At 38.0% G+C, this 15,434-nt stretch overlaps 1 protein-coding gene across 2 annotated transcripts in view; it reads right to left on the bottom strand.

Annotated features, from left to right (window-relative positions):
• The window catches only part of kcnn4 (potassium intermediate/small conductance calcium-activated channel, subfamily N, member 4), a 46,595-nt gene that overhangs the window by 10,319 nt on the left and 20,842 nt on the right, over positions 1-15,434 (bottom strand). For both annotated transcript variants that reach the window (XM_017467685.3, XM_017467678.3), the window contains exons 3-5: positions 14,555-15,015; positions 10,429-10,564; positions 1,025-1,135 (exon numbers count right to left, since the gene is read on the bottom strand). In XM_017467685.3, the coding sequence (XP_017323174.1) occupies positions 1,025-1,135; positions 10,429-10,564; positions 14,555-15,015 (708 nt within the window). The remainder of the gene's footprint in view (positions 1-1,024; positions 1,136-10,428; positions 10,565-14,554; positions 15,016-15,434) is intronic.

Here is a 15,434-nt window from a genome sequence, read left to right as displayed (position 1 = left end):
CAGGATGTGACACTTGGCAAGGCATGCAACAACACTACAGCAAGAATGGGAAAGCATCTTATGTAACTTGCAAATTTCCAAGCAAGAAACACCTGACCACCAACAGCATATGTCCGCTTGAGGTGAAACACACTTCCCTCCTTTTTTTTTATCTGACTGTTTTCATCTATGGAAACTCTCCCAGTATCTTCCGCCAAGTATGTTTATTTTCAGGCTTCTCCTTCCCTCTGATAAGCAAACAGATGGATCCTGTTCGAGAAGTGTAACGCAGTGCACCCATCCTTTCAGCATCCATATACCCCACCTTCTCCCGTCCTCTGTCATAACACACGCTGGCGTGCACACACGCACACCAGTCCATCTAGTTTCCTGTCCACCGCTCGAAAGCACACTCAGACTGACACAAGTCCTTTTCCTGACAGCGGCCTGATTGTTTCCTGCCTTTGACGCCTTTTGGAGACCATTAAAAGATCAGCAGCCCTTTTTTTCTTGACTACACTGAGCATTTTCCTACACTATGCTGACCTTTGGAATCCCCTTTATAAGGAAAAAATGATATCTGAAAAAGGTCTAGAAACCATAACACACGTGTGCTGTGGAAAATAACACCTGCTGTGTTATCTGTGCCACTTCATCCCTCACCTCACTCCTATTTTTGAGAACATATGGTCATTTTGGTCCCAAGTGAATCACTTGATAAATCATTAATATTACTGTCATGTTCATGAAGGCAGTCACAGGTACTGCTGAATACTAGGGAATATTATTCCTATAAATAATATTTGTATCTATAATGCCTATAAAGAATGACTTTTATGTGTTATCTGTTAGTAAGTATAATTTATTTATTTGTTTTTAGCAGGGACTTCAATTGAGTAATAAGGTGCTGGTTAGTTTGTAATTAAAGTTAGACTGTTTTGGATATTAAACTTTTTTTTTTTTAAATTGTGAACTAGTTTGTGCACACGAGTTTACAGGTGAGAGTGGGTGTTGTGACTGTTATATTATGGAAGACCTTCCTCACCTCTTTAGAGATCTGGATATCCATCATGAAGAAGTGAACATGTTTCTCTCCTTTGTTCAGTGCCAGCTTCTTTGTCACAACTGCAACTAACATAGCAGTGCATGCTACACCCTGTTAAACAGACAAACATATAGCGGGTTATTATCTCACACTATCCCTTTGATTCGCAAAGCACTGCTGCATTTAATCATTCGCAATAAGGTACGTCAATTCAGAAATGAAATAAACTCAAGCACATTTCAGTTTTAGTAGTGTAGATTATCTTTACCTGTTCTTCTCACAGGCTTGCGTTAGTGAAAGAGAGGAAAAGAAAGAGTCACACAGTGTTGTGAAATGGGTTAAGCAGGCAATTATCTCATTAAACATCATTGAGCATTCATGAGAGACATGAGCACAGCAGTGAAAAATAAATCAGCCTCTAAATCTCCTGCTTCTACTGTTCTATCACTGGACACGACTCAGCAATATCTGATAGAACTATAAGTACAATTTAAAATGTCTCCCTAAATAATTATAAGAGATGATTCCTGTGTGCAGATATGTGTGTGACAGAATGTTACAAAGGAGGAAACACATCCTTCCTGGGATCTATTCACACTCTGTGCAGAGGGTATGAGTAATGTGAACACCTCCCTAAAACAGCTGGCATAAATCAAACCACGCCCACTCTCAGGCTCAATAATGACTCACCAGTTCACACACACACACTACATTAGCACACATCTGATAGGAGTTGATAATCAGATTAAACATAGACTTAAACCGGGTTTACACTGGATGATTTTGGATCAGTTTAGACACATTTCTGTTGTCCCTGATCATTTTATTCTATCGAATAGTAAATCCTGTGAGAGGGTAAAAAAAGCCCAATGAATCCATTCAGTTGACCTGTCGGAGGTCCTAATCAGGGGTGGAAAGTAACAAACAACATGTACATTACTATGATGGTACTATTTTGAGGATAATTAAATCACAGTGCTTTTACACTGACTTGCATATTCAACTTTGCTACATTTATTTTAGATCACTGTTGCAGAGTTTAAAAGAATTAACACATTTAAACCCAGAAGACTGTAAGCCAATTAAAAGACAGTATGTGAAATGTTAAATAATTCAGTTTCGAGACCCAATCAAAATAAATCATTTCACAGCTTACTACTGTAAGCTTGAAAGTTTGTGAACCATTTAGAATTTTGTGTATATCTGCATAAATCTGACCTAAAACATCATCATATTTTCACACAAGTCCTAAAAGTAGATGAAGAGAAACCTATTAAAAAAATCAAGACAAAAATATTATACTTGGTCATTTATTTATTGAGGAAAATGATCCAATATTACATATCTGTGAGTGGCAAAAGTATGTGAACCTCTAGGATTAGCAGTTAATTTGAAGGTGAAATTAGAGTCAGGTGTTTTCAATCAATGGGATGACAATGAGGAGTGAGTGAGCGCCCTATTTTATTTAAAGAACAGGGATCTATGACAGTCTGATCTTCACAACAAATTGTTGTGGAAGTGTATCATGGCATGAACAAAGCAGATTTCTGAGGATCTCAGAAAAAGAAGTGTTGATGCTCATCAGGCTGGAAAAGATTACAAAACCATCTCTAAAGAGTTTGGACTCCACCAATCCACAGTCAGACAGATTGTGAACAAATTGAGGAGGTCAACACCATTGTTACCCTCCCCAGGATTGGTCGACCAACAAAGATCACTCCAAGAGCAAGATGTGTAATAGTCCACGAGGTCACAAAGGAATCCATCTAAGCAATTAAAGGCCTCTCTCACATTGGCTAATGTCACTGTCACTGATGGTGAGTCCACCATCAGGAGAACATTGAACAACAATAGTGTGCATGGCAGGGTTGCAAGGAGAAAGTCACTGCTCTCCAAAAAGAACAATGCTGGGTGTCTGTAGTTTGCAAAAGATCATGTGGACAAGCCAGAAGGCTAATGGAAAAATGTTTTGTGGATGGATGAGACCAAGGGTTATGTTTGGAGAAGAGAAAACTGCATTCCAACATAAGAACCTTATCCCATCTGTGAAACATGGTGGTGGTAGTATCATAGTTTGGACCTGTTTTGCTGCATCTGGGCCAGGACGGCTTGCCATCATTGATGATACAATGGATTCTGATATATACCAGCAAATTCTAAAGGAAAATGTCAGGACATCTGTCCGTTATTTGAATCTCAAGAGAAAATGGGTCATGAAGCAAGACAATGACTCTAAGTCATTCTACCAAAAAATGGTTAAAGAACAATAAAGTTAATGTTTAGTTAATGTTAAGTTAATTCAATAGAAATGTTGTGGACGGACCTGAAGCAAGCAGTTCATATGAGGAAACCCACCAACATCCTAGAGTTGAAACTGTTCTATACTGAGGAATGGGTTTAAATTCCTCCAAGCCGATGTGCAGGACTGATCAACTGGAAAAATTTTTTTGCAGTTATTGTTGCACAAGTATCTTTCACATACATTTGCCACTCACAGTATATAGTATAATATACAGCACAGTATAAATTTTTGTCTCATTTGTTTAACTGGGTTCTCTTTATCTACTTTTAGGACTTGTGTGAAAATCTGATGATGTTTTAGGTCATATTTACGCAGAAATGTAGCGAATTCTAAAGGGTTTCAAACTTTCATGCATCAAACCTGCATAAACATATACAGGTAAGCCATTAGCTAGCTGAGTGATCTAGATGCTAGCCAGATCTCTTGATGTTTTACTGTATGAGTATTAAATTAAGATTTAAGTTTGCATGTTGTGTTAAATATATTTATGCTCTGCTACAGTCTAATGCTCAGGATAATGTGTAATTGGAATCTTTGCTAGGTAGCTAACTATTTAGCTAGAAACACTAGCAGGCTTACTAACCTAACAAGCTACTAATAACCCCAATGACATTTACCTAAGTTAGCCAACAAGCTAATGTTAACTAACTTTATTTACTGTTTATAATCAAGGTGGTGTACAATTCAGCATAGCTCACTCAGTTAATTAACATAATTGTTTAAAAATGCATTCCTCAGATATGGTAGGTCAACTTGGTTTTATATATCATAGCTGAAGTATATGGTACCTTTATTTATTTGGCAGCCAAAAATCATCAAATTACTAAGTAAAATTGGTCCTTTTTCTGAAAGCTATACAGATGATTAAAGAAAGGTATATTGTTTGTATGCATACTGCCAAAATATGCATAATGTTCATGAACCATTTTGTCATTGTTATCCTAAAAAAGAAAAAATAGAAAACATTTGAAAATCTAATCTTCGGATTTGCTGTGTCAATTGTAGACATATAAAAATATAATCTGAAAAGTAAGTACTCAAGTAGTTTTTCACCAGACAACTTATTTACTCTTACTTGAGTAATTTTCTTGATCATTACTTTGACTACTGTACTGGGAACAGTGTCACGATCTGAAATACAGTACATATCAGAAGCTTCGGTTAAAGTCTGTAACTTTGCTTTAATCAGCATTGTGCTGGCTGCTTGGTAACCATATTCACAATGTTGAACTATACTGTAACTGACAGAAAAAAAGGTTCTCAAAAACATCTACAGCTACAATCAAAATTATTTAACCCACACAGCAAATCAAGTTTATTGTCAAAATGTACAGATTTTCAGCTGTTTGCAATGAACGAATTAAAGAAAAGAAATTGAAATAGTTCAACACAATAAATGCTTTGAGTGGTTTGCCCAAATTCAACTGAAAATGCAACTTGTAATGACTTCTCCAGATTCAAAATGATTCAACCCCTTCATGGCAAGCATCTTTAGTACTTAGTAGAGCACCCTATTGCTGTTATGACCTGCTACAAACAACATGCATAGCTTAGCCCATTCCTCATGAGCAATGGCCTCCAGTTCAGTAATATTCTTGGGTTTGCGTGCTGCAACCGCCTTCTTCAAATCCCACCAGAGGTTTTCTATGGGGTTCAAGTCAGGTTTCTTTGATGGCCCTGTAGAATCTTCCAGGACTTCTTCTGCAACCAAGCCTTGGTGGAATTTGAGGTATGCTTGAGATCATTGTCTAGTTGGAAGGTCCACTGTCACCCAAGCTTCAGCTTCCTCACAGACGGCATGATTCTTTCTGCTAGAATTTCTGCTACTTCAATGAATCCATCTTGCCTTCCACACACTGCAGGTTTCCAGTGCCAGAGAATGCAAAGCAGCCCCAGAGCATCACCGAGCCACCACCATGCTTGACTGTGGACAGAGTGTTTTTCTTCATTCTTTTTCCTCCAGACATACCGCTGATCCATCGTGCCAAAATGTTCCAGTTTTGTTTCATCACTTTACAGAACAGAATCCCAAAACGTAGCTTATTTTTATGATTTTGAGCCGACTTTTCTTGTGCTTTTGGGTCAGTAGTGGTGTACGTCTTGGAGTTCTGGCATGGAAACCTTTGCGTTTAGTATGCGCCTTAGTGTGCTCATAGAAACGTCAGTGCCTGTTGCCACCAAGTCTTGCTGCAGGTCTTTTGCAGTCACCTGAGGGTTGTTCACAACCTGCCTTCTCAGAAATCTGGTTGCAGCCATTGATAGCTTCCTTTTTCTGCCCCGTCCGGGTATTTCATGAATTTTCTGCCGCTACCAGTTCAGGTATTTCATGTGTTCCAGCTCAAGCACACCTGGTGCAACTAATGAAGCCCTTGCTTAGTAGCACCAGGTGTGCTTGAGACAACAACTGTTTTGCATATTTGTGCTTTTGTGAGGAATTCTATTCAGGGGTTGAATAATTTATGAATAAATAACTGTAAGTGATGGACATGGCACTAAATGAACAGTGGTGCTATGTGTCAGTGTTCTTTTGCTTATTCTTTTCTTTTGAAGTTTCAGCACCTAAAACTGCAAACTGAGCTCTGACTGCTTGTGAACATTTTCAGACGGAGGTGACCAGTCCTGACTGGCATTTAACTTTAGCCTGTCAAACAGTGTGAACAGTAGTCAGATTTCTCTCATTGTACAAGGCTTTAGACTCAATAATGCCCCATTTTTGCGCCTGCTTGTGTCATAGAAACCCTCTGTTTCACTGCTGCCAGCCTCTGATCCCACAGCTTTGTCATAGTCCTCTGAGACCCCCCAGGTCCAACATCCTTTTATGTTACATGCAAGTGATACTCTGTAACATGCTTAGGTGTTTTTCTGTTGCCTTTCCTCTATAGACCCAGGCTAACACCCCCCCCCTCTATAGATACAGTCTGGGTCTGCCAACTTCATGCATTATAGATCCAAGGCCACTAACATTTCTAAACAAAGTGTTTTATATTTCTTTTTGCCATAGTACAGTTTTGGTCTATGGTACTGTACTATACTGTATTGGTATTGGTATAATTACTGGTCTTTTGACAATCCTAGTATATATCCAAAACTTTTTGCACCCTTGTGTAACATATTGTGTAACAGGCAATATGAGCAAGTATATATTAATCTATAAATCATTCTCATGAGAGCTACTTTTTTAAATACTAGTGAGGATAAAAATAAATAAAAAATACAGTGAGGAGGATGGTGAAGGAGAGGAAAAGTTTTGAATTGCACAATTTAGTTAAACACCACTCATAACAACAAGCTGTTTGCAAAAAGTAGCCTTTCCTGAGAGCCTCTGTTAAAATGCTGTGATACAATTTCACCATGCATCATTAGAACTACACTGCCTGACCACAAAAAAATCACACACTCTAAAATTTTATTGCATCACCTTTAGCTCTGATTACAGCACGCGGTGCAGAGTTGCATTCATTTCTGGCTGAGCTCTTGTATTGAGGATGGGACAGTGGAACCGCTCTGTAAAGTCTTCTCCAGCACATCCCAAAGACTTTCAGTTGGGTTAAGGTCAGGAGTCTGTGGTGGCCAATGCGTGCGTGAAAATGATTCCTTATGCTCCCTGAACCACTCTTTCACAATTTGAGCCCAATGAATATTGGCATTGTCATCCTGGAATATGCCTGTGCCATCAGGGAAGAAAAAAATCCATTGATGGGGTAACCTGGTCATTCAGTACATTCAGGTACTCAGATGACTTCCTTTTATTGCCGCATAATATTGCTGAGTCTAGACCTGACCAATTGTAGCAACCCCAGATCATAACACTGCCTTCAGAGGCTTGTACAGTAGGCACTATGCATGATGGTACATCGCTTAATGTGCTTCTCTTCTTACCCTGATGGAAATAAATGTTGTCACGTTGCACAAGGTTGTTGAAACAATGCCACAATGAAAGCGTGCAACAAAAGTTTAGTGTGTGTCTCTCTCTTTTTTTTTTTTGGCCAGGCAATGTAGGAGTGGACCATTTTTCTACAACCCTAATTCCAAAAAAGTTGGGACGCTGTGTAAAATGTAAACAAGTTTAAATAAAAACAGAATGCAATGATTTGCAAATCCTATAAACCCATATGTTATTCACAATAGAAGGAAAGTAATAAGGTAATTTTCAATTTTATGGTTGCAACACGTCTCAAAAAAGTTGGGACGGGGGCAACAAAAGGCTGAAAAAGTAAGTGTTACTAAAAAGAAACAGCTGGAGGAACATTTTGCAACTAAATAGGTTAATTGCCAACAGGTTAGTAACATGATTGGGTATAAAAAGAGTATCTTAGGGGGGCAGTCTCTTAGAAGAAAATTTTCAACAAGGGTGCCAATAATTGTGAAAGGTATTGTATATATGAGAATTCAGGAACTGCAGTGTACTTCAGAAGTAATTATAGATTTATTAGATAATTTCGATTTTTTATAGATGTTCAGTGCAGTATACAAAGAAGACCTTCATCAGCTGTGCTATGATGTGGCCCTATAAAGTATCACTGACAACATTTTGAACATTAGGATTGGAGTTGGTCTAAGGTGAACATAACACTGCTAATATAAAATATGGCCAACAGGAAATTAAATGTGTGATTATTATTATTTTTTAAAAAAAATTTTATGAGTAAGTGGTCAATCCCACACCTCTATAACTAGTCCACTGTATTGTTCCGAATGGATTAGGAAACTTTTTCTTTTTAACCTTTAGATATTCCAAGACTTGGATACAGGTTGGCACACAATCCAGATTCACTGCTGCCAAATGCTATAAACCACCTAAAAATGGCAATGATGGAATGTTTTCCTAAAAAAGGTACTTATAAAAACACAGTCTGAGGTAGAGTTAGAGGAGTGAAAGATTATTTTCCACTTGGCTCCTCCACAGGGAGGTGTCTAGGCCTGGCTCAAGCCTCACTCTCTTGTCGTGTGATGCCATCTGCATATCAGCTCTGATCAGAAATAAGGTCAGAAGATTGGTGCTCATACACACATGAAAATACGCACATATTTGATTTCTACCTCCCCTCTGTATCTATCACACAAACTGTCATATGTGTGTGTACCGCTTTTAGACTTCCTGCCGCTCCTCTGGTTCTAAAGGTTTCTACATTCACTGATTTTGAAAACAAACAGCCACTAACATGCGATCTAGTGTTTTAAAAGGTTCTGTTTTTCACACTGATGTTTGAGCAAATCTAAACTGGATTCGAAACTGGATTTCAACGTTTCAAAGTCAAAATTGCTGAAACAAATTTTCTAATCACTGAAAAAACTTTGCTGAAACAACATATTGAAAATGGGTTGAACTTTGGAGTAACCAAAACGCTTCAATTCACCGGCAAAATGCATTCCATTCCCATTAATTGTACAGTATATCTTTATATTTTAATTTCTGTTTTTATTGATACCTGTGATCTATAATTGCGATAACTGAACCTACAAAAATGACAAGAAATGAGTACGTGTTCACCTGTACCTGTTCTATAGTAATTGAGCAAGTATATAACAAAGGCAATGTATACATGGCAATGTAACCATGGGAACAACATCTGGCCATGTAAAAACACAAACTTTCAATGTGAACTCTAAATAAAATAGAGAACACAGTTAGAGGGAATCTAATATAAATCTATTTCTCAATCAAACTTGCTTGCAATTCTCATGCGATGTACGGAATAAATCTTCACAATTATCCAAAATAAGTTTAGAAGAAATCGATTCTTATGTTGCCTTGGAAATATGTACCTTACAGCAGCCTCTTGAATGCCGAATAAAGATAGTGATAATATTGTGAGTGTTGAATACTTTGGATTATACCAAAGTAGCACAGTTGAATTCTTGAATCAGAAGGTGTGTATTAATTTGCTACAACAGAACGACTCTGACAGTAGTTCCTGATGTAACAGGTTAATATAAACATGCTTGTTTGCATATGCTACCATTCCTATAGTAACATCTCATACGTAGGGGCTTGTATGGCAGGCACGCCACACAATCTAAGACTAATTATAAATGGATTAAAAAAAGGTTGTTGCTTAACAATGAGAAAAGTATAATTGTTGATGTGGTGAAGTTTATGTAACATTTTTGGAAAGGATCTCAGGTGTTATCACTTTGTAACAAACAGGAAACTTTCCAACATGGGAAATTCTTTATGACAGTTTGTGCGTTTCTTTTATCTCAGTCCCATGAAAAGCGGGGTTTTTTTTGTTGCAACATTAACTTCAAGAGAGAGAACACAAGAAAGGCTGATGAGGAAATGACTATTTGTATATAATAGGAACTAATATATCACATGGATGTTCCATACCATTAAATGTAACTGTAAACAGTTAAAAAGGGCAACACATCATTCACTGTTGGCTTCCTATTGCCTGGAGCTTGTCAGTTTGCATCCTCTCTCTTCTCTGTTAATCACATGCAAAACATGGCAGATAGCACTCTGTTCTAGGAGAAGAAATCTATTTATGATTAATCTACACTTTTTGGTATAATCTTGGTCAGGGTCCCAATGGAACCAGAGCCTATCCCAGGAATACCCGAAGTGATACAGGAATACATACTGAATAGGATGCCAGACCATTGCAGGGCACCATGCACACACACAACACACACACACACACACACACACACACACACACACACACACAAACACACAAACACACATTCATCCATTCACTCCTAGTGGCAATTTTAGAGTAACCTGTTGCCTTTTTTTAGGAGGGGACTGGAGAGCCTGGACGAAACTCACACAGATACAGGGAGAACATGGAAACTCCACACAGACAGTAACCCTCTGGATATAACTGGAGCTGGAGCTAAAAGGCTACCACATTGTGTCACACCATGGTGCTATAAATTCATTGCTTAACAGCATCCCAGTATAAAAATCAATAGTGTAAATTCATCTAGAAACAGTTCAGTCTTGGGGAAACTAAGTCTTAACATAACAATATTCTTAACATAAGACCGAGTATTGAATTCTGCTTATATGCTTCCCTAAAGAACCAATATTTTAAAGCATTTCAGCATACATCAACAACTGAGCAGTGCAAAAAATGCTGGGCAATATTCAATTTACCATGACACCTGCGAAGAGGCAGACCACTTTGCCACAGGTGGTTATGGGAGACACGTCACCGTAACCTACTGTAAGGAAGGTGATAGCGATGAGCCAGAGCGCGGTACCCACATCACCCGTCTGCACCTGGGCCTGCCTACATAAGGAGACACCAGCCAAAATGAGCAAACTTAATATATTGATCTAGATAACATGAGTAGCTACAGTGGATATGAAAACTCTACACACTTCTGTGCGTAAAACTGAATTGAAACAAAAAAAGCATATCAGATCTTTGTTTGGTAAAGCATGGTTGTGGCAGCATCATGGGGCTGCTACTCTTCAGCTGGGACAGAGGCTCTAGTCAAGATATAGGCAATCATAAATAGCTCTAAATACCTATCTATTTTGGCACAAAACGTGCAGGCCTCTGTTAAACAGTAAATATTGCACCTTCCAGCACAATAACGACCCAAAGCACAAATCCAAGTTAACAAAGGAGTGACTTCAGAAGAAGATCAATATTTTGGAATGGCCAAGTCAAAGCCCAGATTATTGAGAACCTGTTGAATGAATTGAAAAGGGCTGTGGCCAGGATATCACCTTTCAATTTGATATATCTGGAGCATTTTTGTAAGGAAGAATGGAATAAAATTGCCAAATAAAGATGTTCTAAGTTGGTAGACTCTTACCCCAAAACTGCTGTATTACAAACAAAAGGTACCTTAACAAAGCATAAGTTCAGGAGTTACTTTTTTTCTTTTTCTTTTCTAAAATGTTTCCATTTGTTTTTTCACCTGAATTTAGTTGGTTTCTATTTCACATTAAAGGTGGGAAAAGGTCTGACATGATTTTATCTTGGTTTCATTTTTTAGATCAGAAAACCATCAGTTTTAACAGATGTGTATAGACTTTTTATATCCACTGTATATATACAGTCAGGTCCATTAATATTTGCATATTGACTAAGTTATTGTTATTTTAGCGGTCTACTACAGCATATTGTAATTGAAATTAAAAAATGGATATGAGCTGAAAGCTTTAATTTTATGGTATTTACATCCAAATCAGGTGAGTGGTGTAGGAATTACAGCACTTTCTATGTGTTTCCCCCTTTTTTCAAGGGACCAAAAGTAATTGGACAATTGGCTGCTCAACTGTTCAATGTTTGTCATCCTGTCATTATTTCATTTAGAAGTAAGTAAATAAAAGGTCTAGAATTGATTCAAGTGTGGCATTTGCATTTAAATTTGAAGTCCAAAGTGCTATTACTGCCAGTGAAGCAGACCATCATTAGGCTGAAAAATCAAACAAACCCATCACGAAATATAGCAAAAACATCAAAGGTCTGTTGCACAAAGCTGGTTTCGGTGGCTACCCAGGTAAGTTTGCATTTAGTTTGAGCAAAGTCTGGTTTTGTGGTCTCAACAAGGTGGATTGGTTTTCATCACCATGGTAACTTACACTACACAGCTAACCTTCTCCAGAGCAGGTTTTACTCTTGGTAACAGAACTCAAATCTAAATTGTACCAACCAGCTGCAAGCAAAGTGAGATAGGGAAATAAATTTTAGGGACAGACACAATCCCCTGGCTTTTCCCAATGACCATCTGTATGAAAGGCACTATAAATTTGGCAGATGGTATAGTTTATCTACCGTTGCTTCTTTAACTACACGTTAAAAATCTAACATGCCAAAGCCACGCTCTTACTGTACCACAAACTGTATGTATTGCTTTGCAGTTCTTTGCGAGTGGTATATAATTGCATGTGGTGACAATATTCCTGTCCTAATATATTTTCACAAGTTGACCTGTATTTTATTCATATTTAATTATGTTGGCTTGACAAAGCCAATATACTATCCTGCTTTATAACCTTCTTCTTCTTCTTTTTCTTCTTCAGAGACCCAAAATTTTCAATTGCTACTCTTCCCAGAGCTTTCAAGCTACCTGCACCAAACTTCAGCCTGTTCTGACTCGAGTTGTTATGAGTTTTCTAAGTGATTAATTACCGAATTCCCATTACGGAAGCTCAAAGTGGCCAAAATTCCCATTGACTCGCATTAAAATTTTTTGACTGTTATAACTTCTTGAGTGTTCGAGTTACTTAAACCAAACTCAAGACAATCCTTCAGGCTGTTCAGACTGGCCATGCGGTATTTTTTATATTCCAAAATATAATATTCCAAAAACTCCCATTCACTTACATTGGGATAATGTTCAGAACCTGGCTCGGAATGTTCAAGATTTCAAACTCCAACTGTCAAAACTCACACACCTGCGTGCTGACTGTTACTTCATCTCGCTCTCGCTCTCGCTCTCTCTCTCTCTATATATATATATATCTTCAACTCTAAAGTATTGGTACCCAATCTATCCCGCGAAGTGTAAAAGTATTGGTGAACTAGCTATCCATCTAAATCAACTAATATTGACACCCTATCTATCTGTCTCTCTTTCTTTCTTAAAACTGCACATTACCTTCAGATTTCAAACTGATAACTATTTTAAACTTTGCCAGACTGGCTTTGTCAGGTCAACATCACAGTTTGTCATGATGAACTTTACCTATCTAGTTGAAAATTGTCATTTATATTAAATTAAATTACATGAAACATGTTGGGGTTATAAAATTTCAATCCATTTATTGTCATTGTGAGCCTATAGTAAACTTATGCATTTACACAATCAGCAGTTTTCCTTCGGCAGCCACAACACTATTGTTTTTTAGGTTAAGTGTAGGTTTAAATTCCTCATATTTCCACATAATAATTTCAACCGGAAGTATGCACAAAGTATGCTTTGTTCGATCTTGAACACTACTGGCTGCTTGCTTCAAATGTCTGACATTTATGTGCACGTGCATGCTGTGTAAACCTTAATTCAAGGTTAAAAATTGTAAAAGTAAAACTACTGAGAAAGTTGATAATCATGAAACCTGTTAACCTTAATTAACCCCAGCTGGATTTATTTGGTTTTGTCAACTCAAAACTTACTCTGCAACTCTAAGTTTGTTCAACTCGCTTTGCGCAACAGGCTTTAGGTGTGGCCAAATCAACTATGTTGTACACTCTCAAAAAGAAAGAATGCATTTATGAGATTAGGAACATCAAAAGGCCCAAATAACCATGGAAAACGTCTGTGGTGGATGATTGTTCCCTGTTGAAGAAAAACCCCTTCACAACGGTTGGCCAGATCAAGAACATCCCCAGGAGGTAGGCGTATCTGTGTCAAAATCAACAGAGAAGCCTTCACCACAGTAAATACAAAGGGTTTACCACAAGATAGACAAATGAGACAAAGATCAACTTGTAACAGAATGATGGGATCCAGACTTCAGGTAATCATTGACTGCAAAGCATTTGCAACCAAGTAATGAAATGATGTTAGTAAGTCCAATTACTTTTTGTCCCTTAAAAAGGTGTTTGTTGGGAGTGGGGAAACCACATATAACTTTAACATTGAATATTACACACACACACACACACACACACACACACACACACACACACACACACATGTGTATATATACATATACATGTGTGTGTGTGTGTGTGTGTTGTGTGTGTGTATGTGCATGCATTACATTAACTTGTAATGCATGCACGCATTAACTTGCAGACTGATGCAGTGTTCTGACAATTTCCTATAGACACCAACCATAGCTTTCTTTAGATCACAAAACTGCATTTATTGATCAACTAATAATAACAGTCAAATTTAATTGATTTTAAATATAAAACAAATTTAAAAAACATGTTAAAATGTGCTTAAACCATGCACTGTACATACATACATACTGAAAATTACTTTGCCTTTTTGTGGGCCTCACTACAAAACAAGATTCATTCATTCCCCTGAACAAACCGATGCTCCATTTCACAATCTATGCTGAGTTGGCAGGAAATAAAGGAATATTTGTCTGCGGCCCTGAAAGGAGCCTATTTTTATAACAAAAGTACTACTAAATACTCTTTTCCAAATCAGGACTTCAAATTGACCATCAACAGTGATGGGAGGATGAATTTGTGCCTAGCAGTTTGGCCTGCTTGTGAGCATATACATATACAATATGTATGTGAGTATGAGCATATAAGTGTGTGTGTGTGTGTGTGTGTGTGTGTGTGTGTGTGTGTTCTTTCTACCTTTCACACAGCCGTAGCATCCAGGCAGAGGTAAACCAGAAGAGCAGGATAAAAATCAGGAGCGTGCGTGCTGGGTACTTGTTCATGAGTACCTTGAGAACGAAGCGGAAAGTGAAGTTGATGTTGTTGAGTGATCCAATGCTCCTGTAAGAGGCACTCAGCAGCACTTTGCTGTGAAGCAGAATTGCCCGGTGCACAAGGTACAGGCGCAAGAACATCAGTGCTGATAGCAGTAGCTCCAACTCGAGCCATGTCTCCATGGGACTACTGCAGAGGCACAGCGGCGTCGAAACTTGGGGGAGAGTGGAGGAGGAAGAAGAGTTTGTCGCTGAAGTCAAGGGGCCAAAGTAGATCCCCACTGGGTGCAGGGCGCAGACCAATAGCTCCAGAGAAATGCAAAGCACACGGTTGGTGGTCATGGCAATGCGCCAGTCCACCTGGTTGTGGTCTATGATGAAGAGCTTGTGAAGAGAGAAAAAAAAGCAGCAAGTGTATCAATGAGCAAGATTCTTCTACTGTGTATAGACAAAGGCAAATGGAAATATGTTCATTAAAGAACAGATTCAGGCAAATAAACTTTTCATTAAGAATGTTTAAAAACTTGCAGCAAACAAAAACAAAGACAGAACATTTCCCCCATTCAACTACAGAAAAAAATTACTATCCGATGAAAAACAGTAAACCAGTGGGATATAATAATCATTTTCTTAAATTAAGAGAGACGATAACCATGTCTGAATATCAGCTGATATCAGCATAATACCAATTCCTACACATCCAGATAATAGCATCAGCCTCATATTTTCCCCTGTGATATGTTAATATATGCTATACTAATGCTACCAACATAGTTAAATATAGGTTTTTATATCTGTCCAGT

Source organism: Ictalurus punctatus, chromosome 1 (assembly GCF_001660625.3).
Source record: "Ictalurus punctatus breed USDA103 chromosome 1, Coco_2.0, whole genome shotgun sequence".
NCBI classification, from domain to species: Eukaryota; Metazoa; Chordata; class Actinopteri; order Siluriformes; family Ictaluridae; genus Ictalurus; species Ictalurus punctatus.
This window is presented reverse-complemented; position numbering and strand designations above follow the sequence as displayed.